General features: G+C 50.5%; 1 protein-coding gene and 1 long non-coding RNA gene across 2 annotated transcripts in view; both read right to left on the bottom strand.

The window, feature by feature from the left end:
- LOC135982128 (uncharacterized) overlaps positions 1–27,642 on the bottom strand; it is a 75,451-nt gene that overhangs the window by 44,931 nt on the left and 2,878 nt on the right. The window lies entirely within an intron of this gene.
- LOC135981995 (dynein regulatory complex protein 1-like) lies at positions 8,154–10,113 on the bottom strand. The gene is made up of 2 exons (XM_065587246.1): positions 9,304–10,113; positions 8,154–8,299 (listed from the first exon to the last, which is right to left on the bottom strand). The coding sequence occupies exons 1-2, from the start codon at positions 9,568–9,570 to the stop codon at positions 8,225–8,227; spliced, it is 342 nt and encodes a 113-aa protein (XP_065443318.1). The 5' UTR covers positions 9,571–10,113; the 3' UTR covers positions 8,154–8,224.

Genomic DNA, 27,642 nt, shown 5'->3' with positions numbered 1-27,642 from the left:
GCAGAACCCGCAACTACCATCACGAGAGTTCGCTATACCCCCTCCAAGCAGAGCTGTGCGGACTGTTGGGGGGGCGGGGCTTACAGGCTGCCACTCACCTATCCGATTAGATGCATCCGAGTCACGGCACCAAGATGTTAGGGGGCTTATTCCTTCACCCTCTCACTTCCCTGGTCCTTCTCGCATGAACAGAGAGCAACAATACCCGAAGTCCAAAGGCGCAAACAATTCGATGTTTATTGGGGTGAACTTCCAGCAAGCATGATTCCAGTTTCCTTCCTCAGTGTCCCCCTTCCCAGCTCTGACACCACAGAGCCATCCCTGTTCCCATTCACTGTTCCTATTCCCCCCTTAGCAAAACATGATTCCAATTCCCCCACCCCCATTCCCTGTTCCCATTCGGCCCCCCCTTACTTCCTGATTGACTGCAGACTATATAGTAAATCTTGAGTTCTGCTTAGCTATACCTTAACCAATCATGTTAGTGAAATTTAACTAACCAATTCTAACATACTGTAACATGGTTCTTTAACCAATTATATCCCACCACCTTAACAAACCCAACAAAATTAATTATACACCAGACAGAAACAATTACAGAACCAAACAGACCATGCAAATAAACATACAAAACAATACAGAAGCAAGAATTTTACACCCCAGCTATTGATAAGTGAGTTCTTGCCAGACAGGATGCTATTAAACTAAGTTTCCTTTTACATCTTCTAGGCTCTTCCCTTTCTCTGGAGGTGACAGGAATATCAGGACAGGATTGGATTCCTAACAGCCAATAGCACCTTATTTCCACGGGACTAGTCTGGGATGTGAGGATGTGACCGTTCACTTCTCAGCTTAGGGCTGCCTCTGCTGCTTAGCCGAAGGCCTCACTTAGCCTGAGACCAGAGCCTCAGACTGTCCCTTACACCTAAAAAAAAGAATTAAAATCACTTTTTTTCTACCTCGATAACTAGCTAAGTGATCAGAATACACCTAAATTCTTAAAGTATAGGCCTTTGCAGACCGGCCTGAATATCTCTATCCTAACACCCAGCACCCCATGTAGGTACTTAGAGACTGTGACCGAGTCACCCCGTAACCTTCTCTTCATTAAGCGAAAGAGATTGAGCTCGGTGAGTCTCTCACTAAGAGGCAGGTTTCTAACCTTTGAATCATTCTTGAGGCTTTTTTCTGACTTCTCTTTCATTGAGAACATCCTTCTGGAATAACAAGGAGTCTGGTGGCACCTTAAAGACTAACAGATTTATTTGGGCATAAGCTTTCGTGGGTAAAAACCTCACTTCTTCAGATGCATAGAGTGAAAGTTACAGATGCAGGCATTATATACTGACACATGGAGAGCAGGGAGTTACTTCGCAATGGAGAACCAGTGTTGACAGGGCCAATTCAATCAGGGTGGATGTAGTCCACTCCCAATAATAGATGAGGAGGTGTCAATTCCAGGAGAGGAAAAGCTGCTTCTGTAATGAGCCAGCCACTCCCAGTCCCTATTCAAGCCCAGATTAATGGTGTTAAATTTGCCGACCTCGTCCGTGATGACGATGTCTGGGCGCAGCAGGCTGTCGGTACCAGGGACGGTGCGATTGACGGCGACTTCCCCCAGGCGTGGGTCAATGGCCTTCACCAGGTGATCCTGGACGGCATTGTGGCGCAGCTGCCAGGCTCTGGCATGGGGCTTGCAGCTGCATAGGACGTGGGGTAGGGTTTCGGCAACATACCCGCACTTCCTGCAGCGCTTGTCCCGGTTCCCGTGGCGGACGGCTCCGTTGAGGGGAGTGCCCCGAAGACCGGGAGTGCGGAAGGACCTCCCCGCCGCAGAATTGCCCACGACAACCGGGAGCGTGGAAGGACCCCCGACTAGGGCGCCAAAAACCCTGGCGCTGCTCCTGGATGTGGACAAATTGGAGAGAGTCCAGAGGAGAGCAACAAAAACTGATCAAAGCTTTTGAAAACCTGACCTATGAGGAAAGGTTAAAAAAAGGGACATGTTTATTTCTAAGAAAAGACGACTGGGGGGTGTGGGGGGAATGGATAACAGCCTTCCAATACGTGACTGGCTGCTATAAAGAAGAGAGCGATCAATTGTTCTCCATGTCCATTGGCGGTAGGACAAGAAGTCATGGGCTTAACCTGTGGCAAAGGAGATGTAGGTTAGATATTCGGGAAAGTGTTCGAGCTCCAAGGGGAGTGACGCTCTGGAACTGGCTTCCACGAAAGGTTGTGGACTCCTCGTCATTGGAGGTTTTTCAGAACAGCTGGACAAACACCTGTCAGGGCAGGTCTAGGGTTACCTGGCCCTGCCACAACGCAGGGGGCTGGACTTGATGACTTCTCAGGTCCCTTCCAACCCTATGTTGCTATGATTCTACGATAAAAGACGTGACCCCACAGGGGTCAAAAGCAAGGGCCAGGCTCAGTCGTGGCCTGCCTCTGAACTTCCACCAATACAGCTGCAGTGACTCCAGCGGCGTTATTCCTCTCTTACGCTGACGTCAGGAGATCAGAATCAAGGCCATTGTTGCTGTTGAGATGAGTTCCTGTCTGTATCCTGTAAAATGTGCTACTACCGGTATTGCCCTGGCCTCTTCTTTTGTCATTCAGTGTTGCACGCATTCTAAAGCAATATGCATTTCCTCACCTTTTGGGGGCGAAGCCAGACTTTGAGGCACCTGCTCCCCTACTTGGTGTAAACTTTGCTTGTGCCAATCAGAAACGAACACAAACAGGTTTTGGGCCCCGTCCCCTATGACACTTCTATGATGTCATAGTTGGTACTTTATGGGCTGCCTGCCATGTGCAGGCAGGGAGAGGAGAAAGAAAAACGAATCCTGTGTACCCTGTGTACACCCGTAACCGAGCCTGATCACCTCGAAGCCTCTCTCTCAGCTCACGTGTTTCAAACAGAGTGTCTACGTGTGCCGGTCGTTATGCGTTGGTTTGTATTCGTAAGTATCAGTTATTACTAAATGCTGCATCTTTGTTTATAAATATTGTTAGTAGATATTTTAGTCATTGTGTGTTTTAAGTTTCATTAACTCTATTAGCTAATCAAACGCTGCTCCCTTACCCCTGTAATTATCCCCAATAAAACTTTAAATTGATTAATTTTAGTTGTGTGTGTGTGTCTGCAGTTTGCATCGTGACCCATACTCTCCTTGCATCCCTTACCAATATAGTCTATTCCACGTGCAGCCTGGTAAATAACAGTGTGACGGGTTGGATCACAGAAACCCCCTTGGGAGCTGCCACCCGATGTGCAAAGACTACCCCTGCTTCTGTTTTCCCTGCCAGCTCAGGACTCCAGCACCCTGTCTTGCTGAGCCAGACACTCCCGTCTGGCTCCAGACACAGATCCAGGGTCTGAATCTCCTGTCCCAAAGCTGCAGGTTACCTAAAAACAGCTCACAGAAGTGCGCTTGTCTTTAGCACTCAGATGCTCAACTCCCAATGGAGTCTAAACCCAAATAAATCCGTTTTACCCTGTATAAAGCTTATGCAGGGCAAACTCATAAATTGTTCGCCCTCTATAACACTGATAGAGAGATATGCACAGTTGTTTGCTTCCCCAGGTATTAATACATACTCTGAGTAAATTACTAAATAAAAAGTGATTTTATTAAATACAGACAGTAGGATTTAAGTGGTTCAAAGTAGTAACAGACAGAACAAAGTAAGTCACCAAGCAAAATAAAATAAAATGCGCAAATCTATGCCTAATCAAACTAAATACAGATAATCTCACCCTCAGAGATGTTTCAGTAAGTTTTTCTCAGACTGGACACCTTCCAGGCCTGGGCACAATTCTTTCCCCTGGTACAGCTCCTGTTGCAGCTCAGGTGGTAGCTAGGGGATTCTTCATGATGGCTTCTTCTCCCTCTCTGTTCTCTTCCACCCCTTTATATATCTTTTGCATAAGGCGGGAACTCTTTGTCTCTCTGGTTTTCCACCCCCCCCTCACTGGAAAAGCACCAGGTTAAAGCTGGATTCCAGTTCAGGTGACATGATCACATGTCACTGCAAGACTTCATTACTCACTTGCCAGCACACACATATACAGGAAGACTCACAGGTAAATACAGCCATCTGCAGACAATGGGAGTCATCAAGATTCCAAACCATCATTAATGGCCCACACTTTACACAATTACAGTAGGCCCTCAGAGTTACATTTTATATTTCTAGTTTTAGATACAAGAGTGGTACATTTATACAAATCAGATGATCATACTCAGTAGATTATGAGCTTTGTAATGATACCTTACAAGAGACCTTTTGCATGAGGCATATCCCAGTTACGTTACATTCACTTATTACCGTATTTTCTCTAAAACTATCTCAGTTACATTATATTGACTTATTAGTTTTTATAAAACCATATAGACTGCACAACGTCACAAACAGGCCTGCATTTTCTTTCACCCTGCGTGCCCGTGGTATCATGAAACTCATGATTAAAATCACAAGAGTGGACAAGTGCTGGACACCTCCCCCTAAGAGAAACCCTAAAAACAGAATAAAAGCTGTGTAAATTCAGAAATATTTGTACAGGATTCAAGGAGGGTAGGTCCATCGATGGCTATTAGCCGGAATAGGCAGGGATGGTGTCCCTAGCCTCTGTTTGCCAGAAGCTGAGAATGGGTGACGGGATGGATCACTTGATGATTCCCTGTTCTGTTCATTCCCTCTGGGGCACCTGCCATTGGCCACTGTCGGAAGACAGGATCCTGGGCTAGATGGACCTTTGGTCTGATCCAGTCTGGCCGTTCTTAGGTTAACATCTGAAGGTCCTGCTGGAATAGAAAGGGGCAGTCATTTTAAAAAGAGAGACAAGACGGGGGAAGTAATATCTTTTATTGGACCAACTCCTGTTGGTAGAAGCGACAAGCCGTCAAGCGCCACAGAGCTCCTCCGGTCTGGAGAACACGGGCAATTGAAATGACGCTTTCCAGGGCACCTATCGGGTCTGTAACTTGTTTTGCAGACAGCAGAGAACATGCTTTGGGCATTCAGCGACAGAACAGAAATTCAGAATCCTGGCAATGAGCTTTTCCAAAGCAAAGTGCAAACTTTACCCGATCTACCCTCGCTTCCTGGGGTTTTTTGCTAGTGGGGAAACTGAGGCACGGGGCACGGGCGACATGAATGACTGAACTAGATTAAAATGGATTGGCAAAAGGATTAGTAGAGGCAGCCAGGCTCAGCAGTGCCGCAGTACGGATCTGGAAAGTCAGCCTTGCCATCTTTTGCCTCATCTCTTCGTCCACCCACAGCGTTTCCAAGCAGACACTTGGGACCAGAGATTGTTCAATGGTCCTTTCGCAACCATCTGTGCACAGACCTCCTTGGAGTCTGTATTCTGGAGTTAAAAGCAATGCCAGGAGACCTCGCTGAGCCCTGCATGCTGTCTCCGGAAATTTAATACACGCAATCAGGGCTTTTAAGCTACTATAGCATCCATCATGGCACTCAGGACAGAGTCCAGGAGCAAACCTGGGCATGCAGCCTAGACCCGCGATGGGATTCAAACTCCCCTCAAAGCTCCCAGAGAACCAGCAGCTCAGAAGCAGATGGTTCCGCATCAGCCCCTCTTCTCTCACTTGTCCTGGTCACAATCCCAGGGGCACGTCAGCAGACACCACCGCCAGCAGGTCTCACATCACGGTAATCAAAGGTGGCACTCCTACCACACACCCCACCGGCCCAAGGCCTGACAGCTCCTAACACGCAGAACCCCAGGCCTGGTCTGTGCAGAGCTCCTCTCCCCACAATTCTTCCCTGCTGAATTTCAAAGCCTGGGATCGATCCCGGAAGCACGAGCCAAACTCCCCCTGGCTACAAGCCACTCTCATAATAGACACCTGCCTGCAAAATCGTAAGGGCTCCCTTGAAACCCCTTTTGCACCAGTCTAACCCTGTGCAGAGCGATCTGTCCCAACTCATACTGAGTGCAAACCCTCTGATTTCTTTCCCCGGACCTGGAGAAGAGCTGTGTGTAGTTCGAAACCTTGGACCTTCCTCCAACAGAACTTGGTCCAAGAAAAGAGAATAGCTCACCACCTTGTCACGCCCATAACGGGCGGGAGAGACCACAGCCAATTTTTCAGACAGGAATTCCAGCCTCCTTTAATGTCTAGGTTGCATAAAGACTGGTCTCCTTTCATTAAAGGACCAGTGGCTTTTTAGATCCCTCAACCACCCTCTTTTCTTTTCCCCACTTAATTTAAACATCAACAACTATAACAATTCTTTGACTTACATGTGCACACTCATTCCTGGCTGGTTTCCAAAGCCCCACCGGCAGAGTGGACAAAAGTCTAGGTTTAAAAAAAGAAATCAGATTTTTATTTCATTTGGATTTTTGTATTTAAATTCAATACATCTGTTTGAAAATAAACCTCTGAAATTATGGCCCCCCCGCACCTGGGGGACTCCCTGCGGGGTTGGTTTAATGCCTCACAAAACCCACCGCCTGCAAACCGGAGCTGCCGCCCTCCCAGCCCCCCGCCCTGATCGCCACGACGTGGGGGGGGGGTCTGTTTGCTGGGGGCGGGGGGGCCTGTCCCTGACGTGGCCTCTCCTGGGTACCTGGTCAGTACCGAGCCGAGCCGAGCCAGCCTGCCCCGGGCATCCTGCAAACACAGATTCAAACCTCCGTTCGGGGTCACATCCCACCCCAGGGGACCGACCTCACCCGGCCTGGCTGCACGGGGCACCCGCCGCCCCCCGGGCATTGCAGCGGGGCGCAGGGGGTCTGCTGCTCTCCTTCCCGGGGGGCTGCGAGCAGGGGCTGCAGGGAACCCGACCTCCTCTGCCCTCCTTCGCCTGCACCTACAGCCCCGCCCCTGCCCCACAGCTCCCTTCCCCGGGGAAAGGGCGGAGCGACCGGCTGCAGAAGCCAAGGTTTTGCACTTGAGCAGGGAGCGTGATTCTGTGCTGGTGCAGACAAAGCGTCCAGCCTTGCACTGCTGTGCAAAGCACCCCGCCTGCACCCCGTGCACCGCCAGCCAGCCTGCACCTGTGCACTGCCCGCATGCAACGCCAGCCAGCCTGCCCCTGTGCACCGCCCCCGTGCAACGCCAGCCAGCCTGCCCCTGTGCACCGCCCCCGTGCAACGCCAGCCAGCGTGCCCCTGTGCAACGCCCCTGTGCAACGCCAGCCAGCGTGCCCCTGTGCACCGCCCCCGTGCAACGCCAGCCACCCTCAACCTGTGCACCGCCCCCGTGCAATTCCAGCCAGCCTCCACTGCCAGCCTCCACCTGTGCACCGCCCCCGTGCAACGCCAGCCAGCCTCCACCTGTGCACCGCCCCCGTGCAACTCCACCAGCCTCCACCTGTGCACTGCCCCTCCACAGCCCCCGGGCACTTCTACACAGCCTCTATTCATGCATTGCCCGTCAACGGCCCCCGTGCCATGCCAGCTTCTGTCCATGCACTCCCCCGTCACTGACCATACAACACACGAGGTGCCCCTGCATCACCTCCCCCAGGAAATAGCAGCACCCCAGAGGACACTGCACTAGACACAGTCAGACTCACCTGAACGGCTACAAGCCCCGACAGCTTTGCAAAGCCGGAAGTGTTAGCGCAGTTCCCAGGACAAGCAGCAGGGGCTGCACGTCTCCTACTGCAGGGAGCCCTGGGCAGGGAGCCCTTACATGTGCTCTACCCTCTGTTTGCACTGGCCCTCCCCAGGCCTCAGGCCAGCCCTGGGCAGAGTGGGGCCCCGCAGTTGAGCGGAGTTAGTTGATTGCAGGAGAGGAGGGCATCTGTTTGCAACTCCCCCACCCCAGCTCTGGTCAGAGCAGCTGCAGTTAGTTCTATGTTCAGCCCCTGGCTGCACCTGGATTTTCATCCATAGCTCTCAGAGCACTTCACAAAGGACGTCAGTATCATTATTCCCATTCTACATATGGGGAAACTGAGGCACAGAGACTGGCACTCCATGCCTAAGGTCAGCCAGCAGGGCAGTGCGGGCGCCAGGAACAGTCATAGGGTTGCCAACCCTTCCGGATTGGCGGGAGTCTCCCGGAATCGGCCTCCATCTCCCGGTGGCTATTGAAAGCAATCCGGGAGATTTTAATAGGTCGCTAAAAGTCCTGGGGGCTAAGGCAGGCTCCCTACCTGCTCTGGCTCAGAACGGCTCCCGGAAGCGAGCGGCACATCCCTCTGGTTCCTACGCACAGGAGCAGCCAGGGAGCTCCACGTGCTACCCCCGCCCCAAGCACCGACTCCGCAGCTCCCATTGGCCGGGAACATACTGGTCATCTTTGCTTTTCAGCTCCTGCAGGAGAAGAGCAGACACTGAACTGAGAAACATTGCTCTGCAGAGCTTCAGCACAAGCCAGAGAACCTAACAATCAATATCCTGCATCTGCCCCTTCAGCCATTATGGAAAGTGACGAGGGAAGAGAACTGAGGAACAGAACAGTGGTTAGGAGAGAGAAGAGATGATGGGAAGATCTACTACACTTGCTAGCAAGGAGGAGGAAGCCTCAATGTTTGGGCTATTTAACCCTTGTCTGGACTAAGGAGGGGCAGGACTAGAAAGCCCCAAGAGTAAACTATGGGAACAATCATGCATTGGCAGGGAGATTACTCCTGGGGGGATTCTGTGCCAAAAAATAACTATCTTGCAACAAAAAAATTAAAATTCTGCACACAATATTTTACAATTCTGCAAAATTCTGCATATTTTATTTGTCAAAATAACACACTACTGTATAATCACCCCAGTTTCAATTATTTTTGGTCAGTTATTTCAAAATACCTGTCAGCAAGTATGTCTGTAACAATACAGACAACAACAAAGATTCAGGAAATGTTTTTTGAGAAATGGATTCCTTACTAGGCATATCAATACAGAGCTCTGAGTAGTAATTCATTTAAACTACAATACAGAACCGTATTTCCCACACCCCTCAGCAGCAGGACAAAAGCTTGGAGAAATCAGGGGTAACGGAGGAGCTGAGGGAGAGGGAAGTAACTTGCTGGGAAGAACCCTGGGTGTGAACTTGGAGGGTTGTTGGGTATGGGTGGGAAAAGTATGGAACAGGTTTCTTGGGTCCTGGTCTGTTACTGCCAGGACATGAGTGTATGCTGAGTCTGTGTATATGGATTTGTTACTGTAGGGGAGCACAGTACCCTGGCCTAAGAGAAGCGACAGGCAGTTCTGGGTCACTTACTCTTGGACAGTGTCCCTCTAACATTAACATGCTCCAGCAAGACCCTCCGTGCCCCACAGCCGTCTCCACACACACACCCGCACTCCTGGCTCCGGCTATCTACCTGCTGCAGTTCGCTGATGAGCTTGTTCTTCTCTTCGATGAGCAGAGCACACTGCTGCTGCTGCAGGTTGAGCACGTCCCACAGGTCCTGCGGGATGGTTTTCTCTTTGGCCGAGCCCCATTTGGAGGTGATCTCTTCAAACTTGTCCTGATTAGTCTTGGATTCGTTCTCCAGTTTCTCGAGCCTGCAGAGAGCAGCCAGCACAAGGCAGATAACACAACTGGGGCTGGTGGAGGGTTCGGCGGCTGCCCTTGGCCCCGTCCACATTGAGATTTCCAGCCGTGTTAGTGTCTTCCTGGACACCAGCTTTAGGGACTAAATCAGTTTCAAACCAAAGGGTAGACGAGATCTTAGTGGGGCAACAAGCTTTTCTGTAGCCCTAACGATAGGCTCCATCTCCCGATCTGAAAAGGCTCCATGCACTGAGAGAGACGACTCAGCAGCCAGTATGTAGAGGACACGACAAACATGGCTGCAGGACTGGTCTCTGGCCCAGAGCCCTGGGAATGCACTGGATTCAAAGGGAGCACATTACACAAGCAGAAATTGGTCAGAACAAACCGGCTGTGGAAACGCTCGTCTGGCTAGCTGGGTCTGTCGGGAGGCCAGCGTCGCAGCCCCCCTGCACCATTCCCACTGCTGCCAGTGGGCTTGGCCAAGGAAGCCCAGCTCCAGCAGCAGGCACCGACCCAGTGAGGTTCGCATTAGCAGAAGGGGCTGGATCTGCAGCACGAGGGACCCAAGGCCTCCATTCATCCATGGAGCAGGTCCAGTGCCCACAGCAGCAGCACACGCTTCCCTCACACACACGCCCTGCCAGTGGGCCATCGCCAGGGACTGAGGGGTTTTGTCTTTCCTAGGGAAACTTCCAGCGAGGCTGCCAGCCGAGAGATGGACACAGATCACCTAAGAACTAGCCCAGGACAAAACCCTCCCAAAGTGACCCACAAGTGAAAGGCTCACGATTTCCTATCAGTCCCCTGGCTCTCCGGTCCCAGCAGGTTCCTGGGGAGTGCCATGAAAATGACTGGGGGCTCTTAGGAGGCACAGGTCCATTCAGCAACGCTGGACTTGTTTGCCCATGATAACGGGTAAATCCTACAGCAGGGAGATGGGGCTGAACAACCAGGCTTCTCTACTGCAATCCCAAAGAGGAGAGGCCAGTGCTGGCTCCTCTAAACCGGGGTGGTGGCTAAACGAGACCCTGCAGGCCACACAGTTCTCACAAGTAATCACCATCACCTTCCGTGCCCGAGTGCGGGCTGGGGAAGCTATACACACCAGCATGCAATGCTCCATCCAGATCCAATCAGGCAGGCCGCATTGCATGCTGGGACCTGCAGCTTCTCCCTGCCACCTCTGCATATGACAGATGAGGGTGGCTGCCATTTGCCCCTTGATGTAAATTAAACCCAGTTCTCGCCTGCCAGTGAGTTGCCAAAGCGGCCCCAGTTGATTGGCATGTGGGTGGCCCTGCTCCGAGCTGGCGCTGTCAGGGGATGCCTCCCCCGCAGTGTCCCCCCTGTGCCCCCCACCCTCAATCCACTGCCCTCAGTCCCCCTGACCCTGTTCCCTCTGCCTCCCCCACAGTCCCTCCCCTCCCCCATCATCTCACCCGACCCACTGCCCTCAGCCCCCACCCTGACCCCGTTCCCTCTGCCTCCCCCACAGTCCCTCCCCTTCCCCCAATCATCTCACCCGACCCACTGCCCTCAGCCCCCACCCTGACCCGGTTCCCTCTGCCTCCCTCACAGTCCCTCCCCTCCCCCATCATCTCACCCGACCCACTGCCCTCAGCCCTCACCCTGACCCCGTTCCCTCAGCTTCCCCTGCAGTGTCCCCCTTGTGCCCCCCACCCTCAATCCACTGCCCTCAGTCCCTGCCCCTGTTCCCACAGCCTCCCCCGCAGTCCCTCCCCTCCCCCCATTATCTCACCCTGCATGGATGCGGAAATCTGTCCCGGATTCCAGGCTGTCATTAGCCCCTGGGGCAAAAGATCAGCAGAGGTTTCCAAAGGGAAGTTTGCAGCCTTTGCTCAGACCCAAACATTTTCACTTAAATAAATAAATAAATAAATAAATACCCAAACCCATCCTAACACCCATCTGCTCTTTCCAGACTTGCAGTTATCCCTGTTGAGGCCAAAGTGGTTTGAAAAATTAAAAATCCTTGACACCATTGTGTTCCTTCCCCCTGTGTTGCTCATTAATCTGATGGACCTGCAGGTAATGAATGAAAATGAATGCCCTGGGAGCAATGTGTCAAGCAGTTTGTGAAGTAGGACTGTTTTCAGAGTAGAAGCCGTGTTAGTCTGTATCCGCAAAAAGAACAGGAATACTTGTGGCACCTTAGAGACTAACAAATTTATTAGAGCATAAGCTTTCGTGGACTACAGCCCACTTCTTCGGATGCTGTAGTCCACGAAAGCTTATGCTCTAATAAATTTGTTAGTCTCTAAGGTGCCACAAGTACTCCTGTTCTTTTTGAAGTAGGACTGTGAATGCTGAAGCCCTCACAAAATGCAGAGGCTTTTCTTAACCTGAGAACTGAAAAAGAGCCAGATCCCCTGCATGGGTTTGAAAGTGACAAGAGCCTAGCGACTGCCCAGAGCAGCATCAGGTTTGACATGTCGAGGAGGGTCTGTGTCATGAAGTCTGCATTTCCACTGAGGACTCTTCCATCGCCAGGGTAGCGCTGGCGCAGGTCTGCCGCCCGGCACAGCAATGCTGAGAGGTGCCAGTGTAGACCCAACCCACTGCCCTCAGCCCCCGCCCTGACCCTGTTCCCTCAGCCTCCCCCGCAGTCCCCCCTGTACCTCCCACCCCAAACCCATTGCCCTCAGTCCCTGCCCTACCCCAAATCTCTTCTTCAGCCTCTCCCGTCATCCCACCCCCATCGCTCCCCCTGCTGTCCCACCCCCTCAACTTCCCCCCATTCCAGTCCTGCTCCCCTCCGTCTCATCCCCTCCAGACCCTGTCCCTCTCCCCACCCCGTCCCACTCTACACAGCTCTCTACCCTGTCCCATTCATGCTCCCCTCAGCCCCTACCCTGCTCCCCCTATCCCAGTCCTGTCCCATCCCCCTCAGCCCCCCTCACTCTCCCAGTCCTGTCCCCCTCAGTTCCTCCACCCTGCTTCCCCTGGTCCATCCCCACACACCCACCGACTTCCTCGACCTCCCTCCCCGCAATCCCACTGCCTGGACTCAGCCCCGTGCCACTCAGGACATGCAGGAAAAAGAAGCAATGGGCTTAAATTGTAGCAAGGGAGATTTAGGTTAGATATTAGGAAAAACTTCCTAACTGTAGAGGTAGTTAAAAGCACTGGACAAATTACCTAAAGAGGTTATGGAATAGCAGTCATTGGAGTTTTTTAAGAGGTTAGACAAACACCTGTCAAGGATGGTCTAGTGTTGTTATTACTCAGTCCTGCCTCAGTGCAGGGGTTTGACTAGATGACCTGTTGATGTCCCTTCCAGTCCTACATTTCTGTGATTCACACTGAATTGCCTTGTGCCCCTGTCTAGTAGTAGTGGCACACAGTTCTCGGACATGCAGGTTTATAAAATTGTAGTTAATATACACTTTAGAGCATAGCCATTTTAAAGCTCTGCCTGTTCAGACCAACTGAGCTGAAAATTGTGATCTATAGTTGTCAAGGCTGGATCCCCACTTTGAACTTTAGGGTACAAATGTAGGGGCCTGCATGAAAACTTCTAAGCTTAACTACCTGCTTAGCCCTGGTCCGCTGCCACCATTTCCAATGGATTCCCTCCCTGGGAAGCCTTGAAAAACCTTCACCAATTCCCTGGTGAATACAGATCCAAACCCCTTGGATCTAAAACAAGGAGAAATTAACCATTCCCCTCCTTCCTCCCACCAACTCCTGGTGAATACAGATCCAACCCCCTTGGATCTAAAACAAGGAGAAATTAACCATTCCCCTCCTTCCTCCCACCAACTCCTGGTGAATCAAGATCCAAACCCCTTGGATCTTAAACAAGGAAAAATCAATCAGGTTCTTTAAAAGAAGGCTTTTAATTAAAGAAAAAGGTAAAAATCATCTCTGTAAAATCAGTATGGAAATTAACCTTACAGGGTAATCAAACTTAAAGAGCTCAGAGGACTCCCCTCTAGTCTTAGGTTCAAAGTACAGCAAACAAAGATAAACACTCTAGTAAAAGGTACATTTACAAGTTGAGAAAACAAAGGAAAACTAACACGCCTTGCCTGGCTATTTACTTACAAGTTTGAAATAGGAGAGACTTGTTTAGAAAGATGTGGAGAACCTGGATTGATGTCTGGTCCCTCTCAGTCCCGAGAGCGAAGGCCCACACAAACAAAGAACACAAACAAAAGCCTTCCCCCCCCCCAAGATTTGAAAGTATCTTGTCCCCTTATTGGTCCTTTAGGTCAGATGCCAGCCAGGTTACCTGAGCTTCTTAACCCTTTACAGGGAAAAGGATTTTGGAGTCTATGGCCAGGAGGGTTTTTATAGTACTGTACACAGGACAGCTGTTACCCTTCCCTTTATAGTTATGACAATAGTATTCAAAACTATTAAGATGTGGGCTGAAATAAAATCAGCCTGAGTTGCTCAACAATATCAATGGAATCAGCATTGTGAGCTCCCTGGAAGAAAACACCACCCATAGCCAAGAGGGATCAGCTCCTATTGTCTAGCCTAAAGAAAACCCTTGAGTCATCAGCTTACCTAGAAACAAATCTAGTGTTCTCCCTTCAACCACTGTCATTTCTCTCAAAAATCCCTACTCACCCTCCAGTCAGGGTTCTGATGCTTAGATCCAAACTATTCATCAGTTCCACTGGAACTCCATCTTCTCCTGACTGATCGTGCTGGGGGCTCTGCCTGTCTCCAGCATTCGGGACCCTCAGCTACCACCATCTTCTGGGAACCCCGACCAGTTCAAGCCTCATGGAGTGGGTGAGATCCCCCCTCTTTCTCTCTCTCGGTTTTCCTTTCTACCTTAGGTATTAACCTTTAATCATGTATGTTATGTTGGTTTAGCCCTCCTTGTGTAGTTGTCACTATTATTCAAGAAATAACTTTTATGGTTAAGTTGGTTGCTTCTTTCTCTCTTGCTGAACTTTACTCTTTTGTGTTTTTGGCTTCCCCGATTCACTCTACAGCAACGCTTCTTTTACCTAAGCTAAAGATCCCTGTGTGACGTTGTGCAGTCTATATGGTTTTATAAAAACATGATAATAAGTGAATATAATGTAACTGGGATAGTTTTATAATGATTTGATAATAAGTGAATATAATGCAACTGGGATATACTTCGTGCAAAAGGTCTCTTGTAAGGTATCATTACAAAGCTCATAATCTACTGAGTGTGATCATCCTATTTGTAGAAATGTACCACTCTTGTATCTAAAACTAGAAATATAAAACATAACTCTGAGGGCCTATTGTAATTATGTAAAGTATGGGCCATTAAGGATGGTTTGGAATCTTGACTCCCATTAACAAAGATCATTGTCTGCAAATGGCTGTGTTTACCTGTTAGTCTTCCTGTATATGTGTGTGCTGGCAAGTGGGCAATGAAGTCTTGCAGTGACATGTGATCATGTCACCTGAACTGGAATCTATCTTTAACCTGGTGCTTTTCCAGTGAGGGGGGGTGGAATCCCAGAGGGACAAAGGGTTCCTGCCTTATGCAAAAGATATATAAAGGGGTGGAAGAGAACAGAGGGGAGAGGAGCCATCATGAAGAATCCCCTAGCTATCACCTGAGCTGCAACAAGAGCTGTACCAGGGGAAAGAATTGTGCCCAGGCCTGGAAGAAGTCCAGTCTGAGAAAAAGCTTACTGAAGCATCTCTGAGGGTGAGATTATCTGTATTCAGTTTGGTTAGACATAGATTTGCGCATTTTATTTTATTTTGCTTGGTGACTTACTTTGTTCTGCCTGTTACCACTTGGAACCACTTAAATCCTATTTTCTGTTTTTAATAAAATCACTTTTTATTTAGTAATTTACTCAGAGTATGTATTAATACCTGGGTGAGCAAACAACTGTGCATATCTCTCTATCAGTGTAATAGAGGGCAAACAATTTATGAGTTTGCCCTGCATAAGCCTTATGCAGGGTAAAACGGATTTATCTGGGTTTAGACCCCATTGGGAGTTGGGCATCTGAGTGCTAAAGACAAGAACACTTCTGTGAGCTGTTTTCAGGTAAACTTGCAGCTCTGGGACAAGTGATTCAGACCCTGTGTCTGTGTTGGAGCAGACGGGAGTGTGTGGCTCAGCAAGACAGGGTGCTGGAGTCCTGAGCTGGCAGGGAAAAGAGGAGCAGGGGTAGTCTTGGTATATTAGGTGGCAGTCCCAAGGGGGTTTCTGTGATCCAACCCGTCACACCCTGCAACGCCCAAAATACTGTGGGGTTTGCTCATCAAGTAGGTTACTGCCAGTGCAATTGTGTTGGGAGATTGGGGATAGGGATGTGCTGAATCTGGGACACATAAGGGTAACAGCTTGAAAGTGCTGCTTGACCCAGTCCATGGAGCCCAGGGGCATATAAGGGGGGACAGCTTGAAAGTGCTGCTTCCTCCAGCCCAGTGAGTCCAGAGACATATAAGGGGTCAGCTTGACAGTGCTGATGGACCCGTCGGCTCAGACTTGCTTTGTTAATGTATGTGGGGTGTGGGTGTGTTCATCCGGTTCTGGGGCTGGAGAAACCCAGCCCTGGGGAACCTAGGTCCTGCAGGATAGCTCCATTGGGAGGGGACTTGCAGAAGGGAGAAGTAGAGCTCCATATAAAAACACAAATGACACAAACAGTACACTGATAGAATTACAGAATCCCCTTCCCCAGAAGAGTAACCCGAATAAATGAGCATACCCCAAAGTAATGGGCACATCTGGTAACAAGACCCAATCCACCCAGTCCTAATTGCAATCCATTCATAGTCAGCCATGTCAAGCAATGATCCCCAGCCCTACATCCCCAGGGGACTGTGTATGGACATGCACTGCTGTCCTCTGTTGCACAAAGCACATCAGACCAGATTAAGTATCTATTAGATTTTATTGTTTTCCTCTGAATAGCGGAGGAGCTGCTCCTTTCCCTCCTCAAGGGCTGCATTTCTGGAGCTCAGGGTCATGGGCCCCATTTCCAACTGCCACAGGTAAGTGGGTGGCTAACGAGTGTGATGCCGCCTGTGTATCCATCCATGGAGCATTATGAATGGATCTGCAGAGCAGTGGGTTCGAGAGGAACTTGATTAATGGCAGGAAAATGCCAAACAGTCTAAAACCAATAAAACTGATAAACCCTGGGATGAAATGTAGCAAAAGCCATTCCTATCCGCTCCGGGTTTCTGTCGGGATATTCAGAGGACCAGAAAATGTAAGTGGGTGATTTAAATTATCTGCAGTTAATTTAACTCCATAGTTAATCCATGGACCACAAATCTTCAATTACTGGAAGAAACTCTTCCACTCAAGAGAGAAAGGCGAATGACGCGGGTGGAACTGAGACTGGATTGATTATAGCCTGAGCAGGCGTATGTGTGACTTGGGTTTGAGGGCAACAGTCCTGAGGTTCGTTCTCATCATAAAAAATACCAGGCAGTTCGGCAAGATGATCTGTCCCCTGCGCAGGTCTAGAGTCGCCAAGGGTGCTGCAGAGCCGAGCAGAGCAGAGCAGGATGCAGCAACAGGGCTCAGTGGAGAGGGGCAGAGCAGAGGGCAGTTGCACGTCAGGACTGAGAGTTGTGTGTTCAAGCCCATCACCCTCCAGGTGCATTGTTTGGACTGGACTAGCAGGGGCGTGGCAGGCCATGGAGGATGGCTGATGCCTTGACACAGAGCTGTGTTGATGGTGCCCGCTGGATGCTAGGGAGATGGTGGAATTTGTGGGCCCCTTCTGTTAGTGGGCATGCTGGCAGGGTGGGATTCGATAGTATGGAAAACGGAAGTAGTATAAGGACCCTACCGTCAATCAAACCGTAACACCTCCCCTTGACCCCTTAAACCTCACCCCTTGACCCCTTAAGCCCCGACCACCTGTCACCTGAAGTCCCACCCATGGGGGGTATTACTTCTGGGTTCAAGGCGGACAGATGACTGGAAGCAATGTGTGTCATGTGACCCCTCTAAGAACTCATCCCACTTCCCTCTACCAATCAGGAGGGGTGACAGCCACATAGGACTGCCCTGAGAGCAGATTTGACCAATCGGGGGTGTCCCGGGGTGGGGTGACCCATCCGGAAGTGGATAATGTGACATCTCTAAGAACTCCTCCCACCGCCCTCTACCAATAGTGATGGGTTTCGGTCGCACAGGACCGCCCCGAGAGCAGATTTGACCAATCGGGGGTGTTCCAGGGCGGGGTGACCCGCCCAGAAGAGGGTTGTGTGACCCCTTTAAAAACTCCTCCCAGCACACTCTGCCAATCAGAGTGCAGCAACATCACCCCATAAGTCCCAGCGCCGGGGCAGAAGAGGCCATCTTTTACCAAGAACGCGTGCTTTAGAAATCGTGGAAACATGGAGTCCTTCACCACCCCCGTGAGAACTTCGGACTTTGTTTTAGCCCCGAGGGCCTTTGACCATCCGTGGAGAAAGCACTACATCAGCAACAGTTCCGAGGAGGAAGAGGGAGCGACCGAGGAGGGCCCTATGGCCTAGCCGTTGATGGATACGCCGGAACCCGAAACCCAACTGCTTGTGAGACACTCCGATGAGTGTGGTGGCCTCTTGTCGTCCACCCCCATGGAGGAGGAAGGCGAACACAGCTCGGGGGATTCACCGGAGAACAAGGTGAATGGAAAAGACGTTGCTCAGGTAAATGAATGATTAAGAAGTGACAGTTGATGATGGGGTGTAATGGGGTTAGGAACCAGCGGGTTGTGTAAATCTAAAAACAAGCAGTGGGGTGCTTACTTTCTTTTCCGAAATCTCTCAACAGTTCGATGATGCCTTTCTAGAGGCCTTTGAGAACTTACACATCGGTAGCCCCGTGGGAGTAAACAGACATAAGCAAAAACAGCTGATGCATGATATGAGACACAGATATCAAGACGAACATCTGGAAAAGGACAAAATGGAAGAATGAACCAGCTCAGACTCCCTTATGGAGTCCATTTTTACAGGCGGCTGTAAAAGGTCGTGTTAAACCAGGCGATTAATAAAACGTATTTATTTAACTGTGTCAATATGAATGTGTCCCCTTTCATATTTTTGTCAGTAAAAGACGGTACCAGTAAAAGTCATGTCTAGGCAGCTCTGTTAAAGAAAATCTATTACACCCCCAGGGAAGTTGGGAGCTTGAGCGCTATTTCTGAGATGGCCGCTACTAAATCGTCAGAGGCCGAACATAGTCTAGCCCTCCTTTGCTGCGGGGACGATTTGCTAAGTAATTTTAAAAGGACCAGGTTTCTCTTTACACAGCTAGACATGTTTTCGGTCAGCAACCCCAGCTGTTACAAAGAGGCCTGCCAATAGTTCATCTCTTTTTATACCCGCTGTTGTTCTTTTCAAAGTATAAACCACCAGCCAGTCTGGAGGGAAAACACCAGTTCTTAGTCTATAAGCTTCTGGTGTGGAAGCATTTAAATCCACCACCAGGTAGCCATAAGGTCTTTTGGTAGCATCCTCAAAAGCTTCTAGAAAGAATTCAGCTTTGCCGGGGTACATTTGCAGAGCGAGCGTAGCGATTTGTAATTTATCCCTGGGGTTTTTGCGTTTAGGTTAATCGTGTGACTCTTTTCCACCTGACAAAATACGTTTTGAACTATAAACATAATGCTCAGGTTTCTGTGATGCACATACTTGGTAAAAGCTTTCTCGATTTCACAAGCTTACACCGCCTCCCTTTACACCTGTGCCGCTTGCCCACATAAGACTGACACTTATCACACAAAGTTTTAGACAGGCATTCGACTTGTTTTTTCGATGCACAGTCGACGTGTCCGTCTAAACACTCTTTGGATCGACAATACAGTCTACAGCTAGGACACCTCAGCTGCACGCCCGTGCTGTCCAAGCATGTTACACTCAAACAGAGGCGGCAACGATACCTGCAAGAGTGGTCGTGACTGTACGCCATGTGGCAAAACTCACAATAATTTTTCACACCGAAGAACTTTTTCACATCCAGAACCCCATAGTAATGCTCATCGTGCAACGGGATGAAAAAAGTCTTGGGGTACACTGGGCCCCCCCGTTTTAAAAAAGCCCCATCCACCTTTCGCTGCATACAGCACCACCTGTATATTGACTCCTAAATGCTGTTCAAACGTTGCTACGTCACTGAGCAGAACCTTTTTTTGATCTGACCCCCCAGTTTCTCCTGCAACTTTCTCGCCCCCGCTAACAATTCCGCGTCCATAGGTTTACGGTCGGACATAACGGCCAAGAGCCCAGCCGCAAAACACAGATTGGTACCGGTGTAAATCAGGTCTACTAAGCATTGTCTCTTTTTATGTAGGATTTGACTACCGCGGATAGAATTTAAAACTCTACGAGCGCCCCCACCCCTGTTTTTTACAACTGTCACAACGAGGCGCAACGTCCCATCGAGATGCAACTCTCTATTGCTCTGTAGCAGCTTTGAGGCCTGAGTTAAGAAATCCTCAGCAGACAGCTCATGCCTAGTTCTTCTGACTGAAAACAAAGGGTTAGTTAAATTTCGGCTCTAAACGTAACTGAACATAATCATCATAATCACCATTAACGTCATCTAGAACTAACTGTATTCCCCTGTGTATGGCTTCAACAACCTGCTGAGCTGAATTTATTCCCTCAGGATTGACAAAACGAAATTCCTCACAATACACCGACCCCCCAAATCTAGGTAATTCACGTTGCCAACTTCTCACTCTCTCCATATACACCTCTGCATTTTCAGGGTTACTTGGGGGTTCCTCTATGGGACCGTCAGCGGCATCTTCTACAGCAGATGCTATTTGAGAGTCAGACTCCGAGGGGCCTCCGTGAGGGTTATCAGGAGCAGACGGGGACCTTCTAGAGAGCCCTCTGGGGAATTTTCTAAACCAGACTCTGCGTGAGAGTCGGGTTCCACCTCCCCATTTTCAGACAAGCCAGTTTGAGAGCCTCCAGTAGGGGGCATCTCTTTTTACTTTTTTCCTCATTACCTCTTTAGCCTTTTTTAAAATTTTTACTGAGACCCTGGCCTGGAACTTTTTGGCCGCCATTTGTTTGTCCACCAAGAGCTGTCCCCCCTTTTGTTTACACCTGAGCTGATGTGTACCCCTCAGGGTGCCTTTTTTACCCAGGCCCCTTTCCACGGCTAGTCACGCCTGCTCAGAGCCCCCTTTTGGAAAAATTGAAGTATTTTTCAAAAAGTCACCAGCCAGAGCTTTTGCATTTTTGACGTGGTTTCCAGCCCTCCTTTCTTTTAGACCCCTGAGGATATAGCAGCCACCAGTATTCTGAACAAAGCCTCGTATTTTCCCCAAATCTTCATCAGTTTTCTGAATGAAGCATCATACTTTTCCCAAATACTAGAATATGGGGGAGCTGTGACGAGCTTATGGTGTTGGGAGAATGGTCTGTCAGTCCTTGGTTTTTTATTCACAACCCCTAAAGCGCGTGCTCCGGGTTTGTGAATGTGTGTGTTTTTGCTCAGTTTTCTCAGGGCTTGGTGTGGTGGTGGCCGCTGAGGAACTGGCGTTGTGTTTGCGTGGTTGGTCTTTACCAGAATCTTTTGTTTTGTCCTTGGGTTTGACGTATAAGAGGTTTGGGCTGCCCTGATGCTTCATCTGCACCCTGGTGCTCAGGGCCGGCGCAACCCATTAGGCGACCTAGGTGGTCGCCTAGGGCGCTTCAATTTGGGGGGCGGCGACCGCGGCGGTATTTCAGTGGCGGGACCTTCCGCCGCCTCTGTGGGGGGGCGGCATTTCGGGGCGGGACCTTCCGCCGCCTAGGGCGGCAGAAAAGCTGGCGGCGCTCCTGCTTGTGCTGTTTTGTGTTAGCGTTGTTAAAGGTCTCAAAGCAGATTCCTGGTTCTTTGGCGGTTCTGGTGGAGGTGTCCCTGTAGCTTCGACTACAGCATTGTCAGGAAAGCTGCCCGTGCCTATGAAGGGGGAGAAAAGACATTTTACGAAACTGAACTTTACCATCTTTCTCACCCACACCTATGGGTTTACTTAAAATACAAAACCTCATGAAACAAATAAGCAAAATTTATTTACTGGGCTTCCTCCATCCATCAGTCATTGATGCTGGTGAATTTTCCTTTTCAGCTGTCTCTTTCCTTTTTCTTTTGAGCTTGTTTACCCTCTCGTGTTTTGACCGTACTGTGAAGCAAACAACATTATAATAAAACACATGAAACTGTCTTGTAAACTTAAAAAAATAAAATATTCGTTAGGGTGTTTTTCTATTTGAAAAGTCACAGCTTTAAAACAAAATCATCCATTTCAGGCTGTACAACAAACACAGGTTTTGAGTTTATTTCTACCGCTTTAAAAAACAAACCCACAAACATTTTTAAAAAGACATCTCATTTTGCAAAATAAAAACCAAACTACTTTTAAAATCCATTGAAAATACTTTTCAATAAACCCACATGCATTTAAAAGGCACATGGTTGTTCTGTCCACCACCACCTCGCCCCCACCCCTGCCATGTGTGTTTGGGCCTTCAGGTTAAAGAACAAGCAAACACGTTAAGTTAGGATTACCCCCAAATCCCTATACAACCTGTGTAATACCTGAAGGTTTTTTTTTTTTTTTAAATTTAACAGTATTAAGCACATCTATAGTTAAAATGGTTTTTACCTTGGCCTGGTGGTGAAAGGCAGCTTAAAGTTCCTGGTTCCATGCTAAACAGATCACACTGCAATAAAGCCAGGCACCATTATTTACTAAGACAGCATGGCCAAAGAATGGCATTATAGAATATCTATTTTCAGAGTTCAAAACAGGGCGCATACCTCCTCTTGCAGTCCAGCAGCGATTCAAGAGCGTTTCTGTTGGAAGAGACAGGCTCCAAGCTCCCTGAGGTTTTTATACCACCCTAACTCTTTGTTTCAAAATAGTCAGCAGGTTGATGGGCTCACCCCTCCACAGCATTCCCTTTTGTGGGCTGGGCTGGGGGAATAAATTGTCTGCACAACTGGGCTGCTTTTCTTTTCTTTTAGTTCAAATACATTTTTCTGTAGGGACTCTTACAGTGCCCATTCCAAGTGGGGGCCCTTTGCAGATCTCAATGAATGTCTTGGGGCTTGTTTTTTATCAAGGTCCCCCCGGCGCTAAATGTTCTTGGGTTAGGCACAGACATTGCATAGCATAACCTATGGCAGTAACAGTGTTTAATAGGATTTCCAAACACAGCTCAGCACACAGGCCCCGGAGCTTGCAGTTTATATCCACTGAAGTCCAAGTCACACAGTCATGGTGCCGTTGGGCTGGCACATCTATGACACAGCCCTCACAATCTTCAAAAAGCTTTTCCCTAAGGCAGTGATTAAGGACAGCATAAACAGCAACGCGTACAATAGTCTGCAGGACTTTTTTTACGCTCACGACGTGGCACTGGCTCAGTTAGTTCCATGACAAGCCTCCTCCTAAACTCCTCATAGCCGTCATCCTCGGAGTCCTCTTCAACAATTTGTATCGGGGTTGAGCAGAACCAAGGTGGGCCCAGTTCATCTTCGCTGCTTGATGCAACGCTGTCCAGGGCCTCCTGCTCCTCTAGAAAGGCATCGTCGAGCTGTCGAGAGATTTTCAGAAAAGAAACAGTGTAAATTCCCACTGCTTGTTTTTAAATTTACACAACCCCCCCCCCCCCGCGATTCCTAACCCCATTACACCCCATCATCAACCATCACTTCTTAATAATTCATTTTCCTGAGCGACGTCTTGTGCATTCACCTTGTCCTCCGGTGACTCCCCTGAGCTGTGTCTGCCTTCCTCCTCCAGGGGGATGGACGACAAGAGGCCACCACACTCATCGGGGTGTCTCCCAAGCAGTTGGGTTTCAGGTTCCGGCGTATCCATCAACGGCTGGGCCAAAGGGCCCTCCTCGGTCGCTCCCTCCTCCTCCTTGGAACTGTCGCTGATGTAGCGCTTTCTCTGCGGATGGTCAAAGGCCCTCGGAGCTAAAACAAAATCCGAAGTTCTCACGGGGGTGGTGAAGGAGTCCATGTTTCCACGATTTCTAAAGCACGCGTTCCTGGTAAAAGATGGCCTCTTCTGCCCCAGCAGTGGGACCTATGGGGTAATGGTGCTGCACTCTGATTGGCAGAAGGCGCTGGGAGGAGTTTTTAGAGGGGTCAGATGACCCTCTTCTGGGCGGGTCACCCCGCCCTAGAACACCCCCGATTGGTCAAATCTGCTCTCGGGGCAGTCCTATATGACCGAAACCCATTGCGACTGGTAGAGGGCAGTGGGAGGAGTTCTTAGAGAGGTCACATTATCCACTTCCGAACGGGTCACCCCGCCCTGGAACATCCCCGATTGGTCAAATCTGCTCTTGGGGCGGTCCTACGTGACCGAAACCCATCGTGATTGGTAGAAGGCGGTGGGAGGAGTTCTTAGAGGGGTCACGTGAACCCTTTCCGGATGGGTCATCCCGCCCTAGAACACCCCCGATTGGTCAAATCTGCTCTGGGGGGCGGTCCTGTATGACCGAAACCCATCACGATTGGTAGAGGGTGGTGGGAGGAGTTCTTAGAGAGGTCACATAATCCACTTCCGGACAGGTCACCCCGCCCTGGAACATCCCCGATTGGTCAAATCTGCTCTTGGGGCGGTCCTACGTGACCGAAACCCATCGTGATTGGTAGAAGGCGGTGGGAGGAGTTCTTAGAGGGGTCACATGAACCCTTTCCGGATGGGTCATCCCGCCCTAGAACACCCCAGATTGGTCAAATCTGCTCTCGGGGCAGTCCTATATGACCGAAACCCATCACGATTGGTAGAGGGTGGTGGGAGGAGTTCTTAGAGAGATCGCATTATCCACTTCCGGACGGATCACCCCGCCCTGGAACATCCCCAATTGGTCAAATCTGCTCTCGGGGCGGTCCTATGCGACCGAAACCCATCGTGATTGGTAGAAGGCGGTGGGAGGAGTTCTTAGAGGGGTCACATGAACCCTTTCCGGATGGGTCACCCCACACTGGAACTCCCCCATATTGGTCAAATCTCCTCTCGGGGCAGGCCTATGCGGGCGAAACCCATCCTGATTGGTAGAGGGCAGCGGGTAGTTTTTATAGGGGTCACATGACACACTTTGCTTCCGGTCATGTGTCCGCCTTGACCCCGGAAGTAATACCCCCATGGGTGGGATTTAAGGGGCCAAGGGGCAGGGTTGACGGTAGGGCTTTATACTACTACAAGACACCCTTGGAGGCCCTTGCCTTCCAAAAGGGTGGCTTTGTAAATTTAGTACCAGGTCTTCTTGAACGAGAGTCCTTGGACATTTGGGACTTCGCTTTGTTTTGAAGTTTGGCGAAGGTTTTCTTGAGACACATTAAGATCCGTTTGAGAACTGGATCTTTGCTCCTTGAAGGGGATGGTGTCCTAGCTCTGGAATCCTTTGCTGGCTTTGGAGGAGAACCGTCAGGACTCCCAGTTGCTTTCTCCCCAGCTTGCGAAAGCCCTGTTGTACTCGTAGCAATGGACACCATCTTTGGTTGCTTGGTGGGAGCCATTTTCCCCATTCCATCCTGCGTCTTGCTCCCGTCTGCTGGAAGGAGCCACACCACTGGGATCTTGTTGAGGTTGGATGATGCTGAGGAGTCTCCTGGAGTCCATTGCTGTGGAATTCTGGGCAAGTCAGCACCTGCAGAGCCAGCTGGTCTCTTCCGTTGAACCTTATGGCACTTCTTGCAAACTCTGATTGGTGGCTGGTCCCTGGAGAGCTTTGAATTCACAGTTCCAATGAACCCGTGTGGAGCCGTGATGTCTTGAAGACCATGCAGCTCAGCAGTGTGCCAGTCCAACTTCTCCCTGACCTCACTGAGCAGGAAATCGGTCTCCATCTCACTGAACTCCACCCCAGCTCCCCTGGCTGGGACGGCGTGAGGCAGCTTTGCCGGGGCCTCTGGGTCCAGGGTGAGCAGCCCCCGCTGAATGACGAGATGCTCACGCCTTATGTGGAGTTCGATGGGGTGGGCAGGCTGTTGTCCCATCGTTGGCAATGCCTCTGTCCTGGGCTTGTCTGGCTCTCTAGGGGGGCGGAGTGGCCCAGGCAGGGCAGTCTCTCTCACGAGGGGAGCATTTCTGTGAGACTCTCTCACCATCTTAGGAAACGCCTGCATTTGGATCTCCGAGCATTTCTGAGCCAAGTGATCCTGCAGCTTGACCACTGCCGTGGGCACAAGCGTGGCCAGGATGGCATCAGGGGTTGCCATGATCCTGTCAGCCTTTTGAGGCAGGGATTCCAAGGTGCAGGAACCACATGGTTCCTGGATCTCCTGGGCACGCTGAGGGCTGGTGTCGGATCTCAGGGGTTTTGTTTGTGGAGCTGGAGGCAGAAGAGCCATGTGGGGTTTCTGGGGGGTGATCTGCTCTCGCTGGTCTCGTCTGCTGTGGGCAGGAGGCCTGGGGAGAGGCTGGGCTTGGATGGGATGAGTGGATCCTTCCCAGCCCGCGGCAGGCATGATCTCCCTTGTGCGGCAGAGGGGCTCTGACCGAGTCACGGAGGCTTCTCCTAGGGAAAAGGAGCTGTGACTCCAGAGGGAAGAGGGGATGGATTCCATAGAGGAGAACTGGCTGGCCGCAGATGTCATCACACTCGGCCTGTGGGAGAGAGCAGACAGAGACAGATGGGACATGGCCCTGCTGAGCAAAGGCGGGGCTTGGGCACAGCCTTCCAACTGTAGTGCAATGGGGCAGTGCCTAGGCATGCATGGCACACCACACTCTGACACAAGGACATCAACTGGCTGACGAAGGACTGAGAGGGGGAGCTGGCACTCATTTGATCTATAACGATAACCCCTTCGTCACATGCACATGTGCAGCACCTAGCACAATGGGGCCTTGAGTATGATTCGGGACCCAGGGGGTCATCTGATTGCTGTTTCTTTCAAACACAGCAGGGAGCAGGGGTAGGTTCTAGACAGTCGCCTGCTGGGAGATCTTGCCGGACAGAAGGATTTGATCCTACTCACAACCCAGCTTGTGGTCTCTGCATTTAATTTCTGAGAATCCCTCACCTCACTGTCACTGGTATCTCACCTTGGAAGCTGAAGCCTCTTAGTGGCTTTTTCCCTGTTATTTTAGGATCCTGGAGTGTCTGGTTTTCCCTGCTCCCTCCTCTCTCCATTCACTATCCCCTCCCACCCAGCCCCCAGTCTGGTGCCCCCTGTGCTGTTGTCTTACGGTATCAGAACTTCATCCAGGTGTCTGGCCACGTACTCTAGCCTCCTCTCAGCGATCCTGAGGGTGGGAGCCAAGGGGAGCTGCTCCAGGAGCTTGCCGAGGCTGTGGAACAGCGAGATCAGGTAGCTGAGTGCAGGCTCTAAGGGGTGCTTTATGCTGCAGAGCTGAAGGTCCAGGGTTCAAATCCCACTCGGAACCCATGCTGGGGGACTGAAGGTGGAGGTGGGACCATTACAGAGGTGATGCCGGATCCTACTCACCGTTCCAGAAAAGCCAGCCTTGCTCCTGACCTCTCCACCTCACTTCCCTGGTGTGCACGGGGCTGTTCCCATCAAACATTTTCTCACCCTCTTCGGAGGGGAGGATGGTCCAGTCCAGTCGATACAATCTATCGCCTCCCTCCCAGGTTAAATGAGCCGCATGATGCTCAAGGAGGGAATGACCCATTGTATGATGCATGGGGGTGGATTAGAGATGGCAACTTCTGCTGATTGGGAATGAATTGCATGATTCTAAGGAGAATAGTTGCTTGCCTGGTCTATAGGTCGGGGCAGGAGAGGGATTACTAGGGCTACTGCCCCTGGGGGGGGGGGGGGGGGTTGAGCTGCATGACACAAGAGGAGGGGACTGACCCACTGCAGATTTATGGAGGGGGGCATTGCTTACCATGCCTCTAGGGATGCACAAGCCTCCTCCAACTCGTCCTCACAGCGTCCAAAACCTGCCAGAAGTGAGACATAAAGGAGACATTGAGCTGCTTGGGCACCCTCTGCTTCCTAGCGCCCCAGAGCCCCAGATTTCGGGGAAGCCTGTGAACGGAGCCCCAGCCAGTGCCTCTGCACGACTGTGGGCATGACTGTGCCTTCACAGGAAGAGGGGAGGCAGGAGGGGGAATAGACCCTATTTCTCTGCTTTGCATGGGGCCCGCGTCTGCCACCGCAGCTGTGGGGTCAGGGGCTGCTTACCTTTCGGTTTCTTCCTTTCATCCCTGTGCCTCGTCTTCCTCGGAGAAGCCTGCC

Source organism: Chrysemys picta, chromosome 3 (genome assembly GCF_011386835.1).
Source record: "Chrysemys picta bellii isolate R12L10 chromosome 3, ASM1138683v2, whole genome shotgun sequence".
NCBI lineage: Eukaryota > Metazoa > Chordata > Testudines > Emydidae > Chrysemys > Chrysemys picta.
The sequence above is the reverse complement of the archived record's forward strand: the minus strand, read 5'-3'. Positions and strand labels throughout refer to the sequence as shown.

Bases quoted from the DNA above. Each gene is read 5' to 3' on its own strand.
- LOC135981995 (XM_065587246.1), bottom strand. From the start codon at position 9,570: ATGTGGACGGGGCCAAGGGCAGCCGCCGAACCCTCCACCAGCCCCAGT. The intron at 8,300-9,303 runs GTAGATAGCCGG...CTTCTCCTGCAG, and splicing joins TCATCAGCGAACTGCAGCAG to GAGCTGAAAAGCAAAGATGA.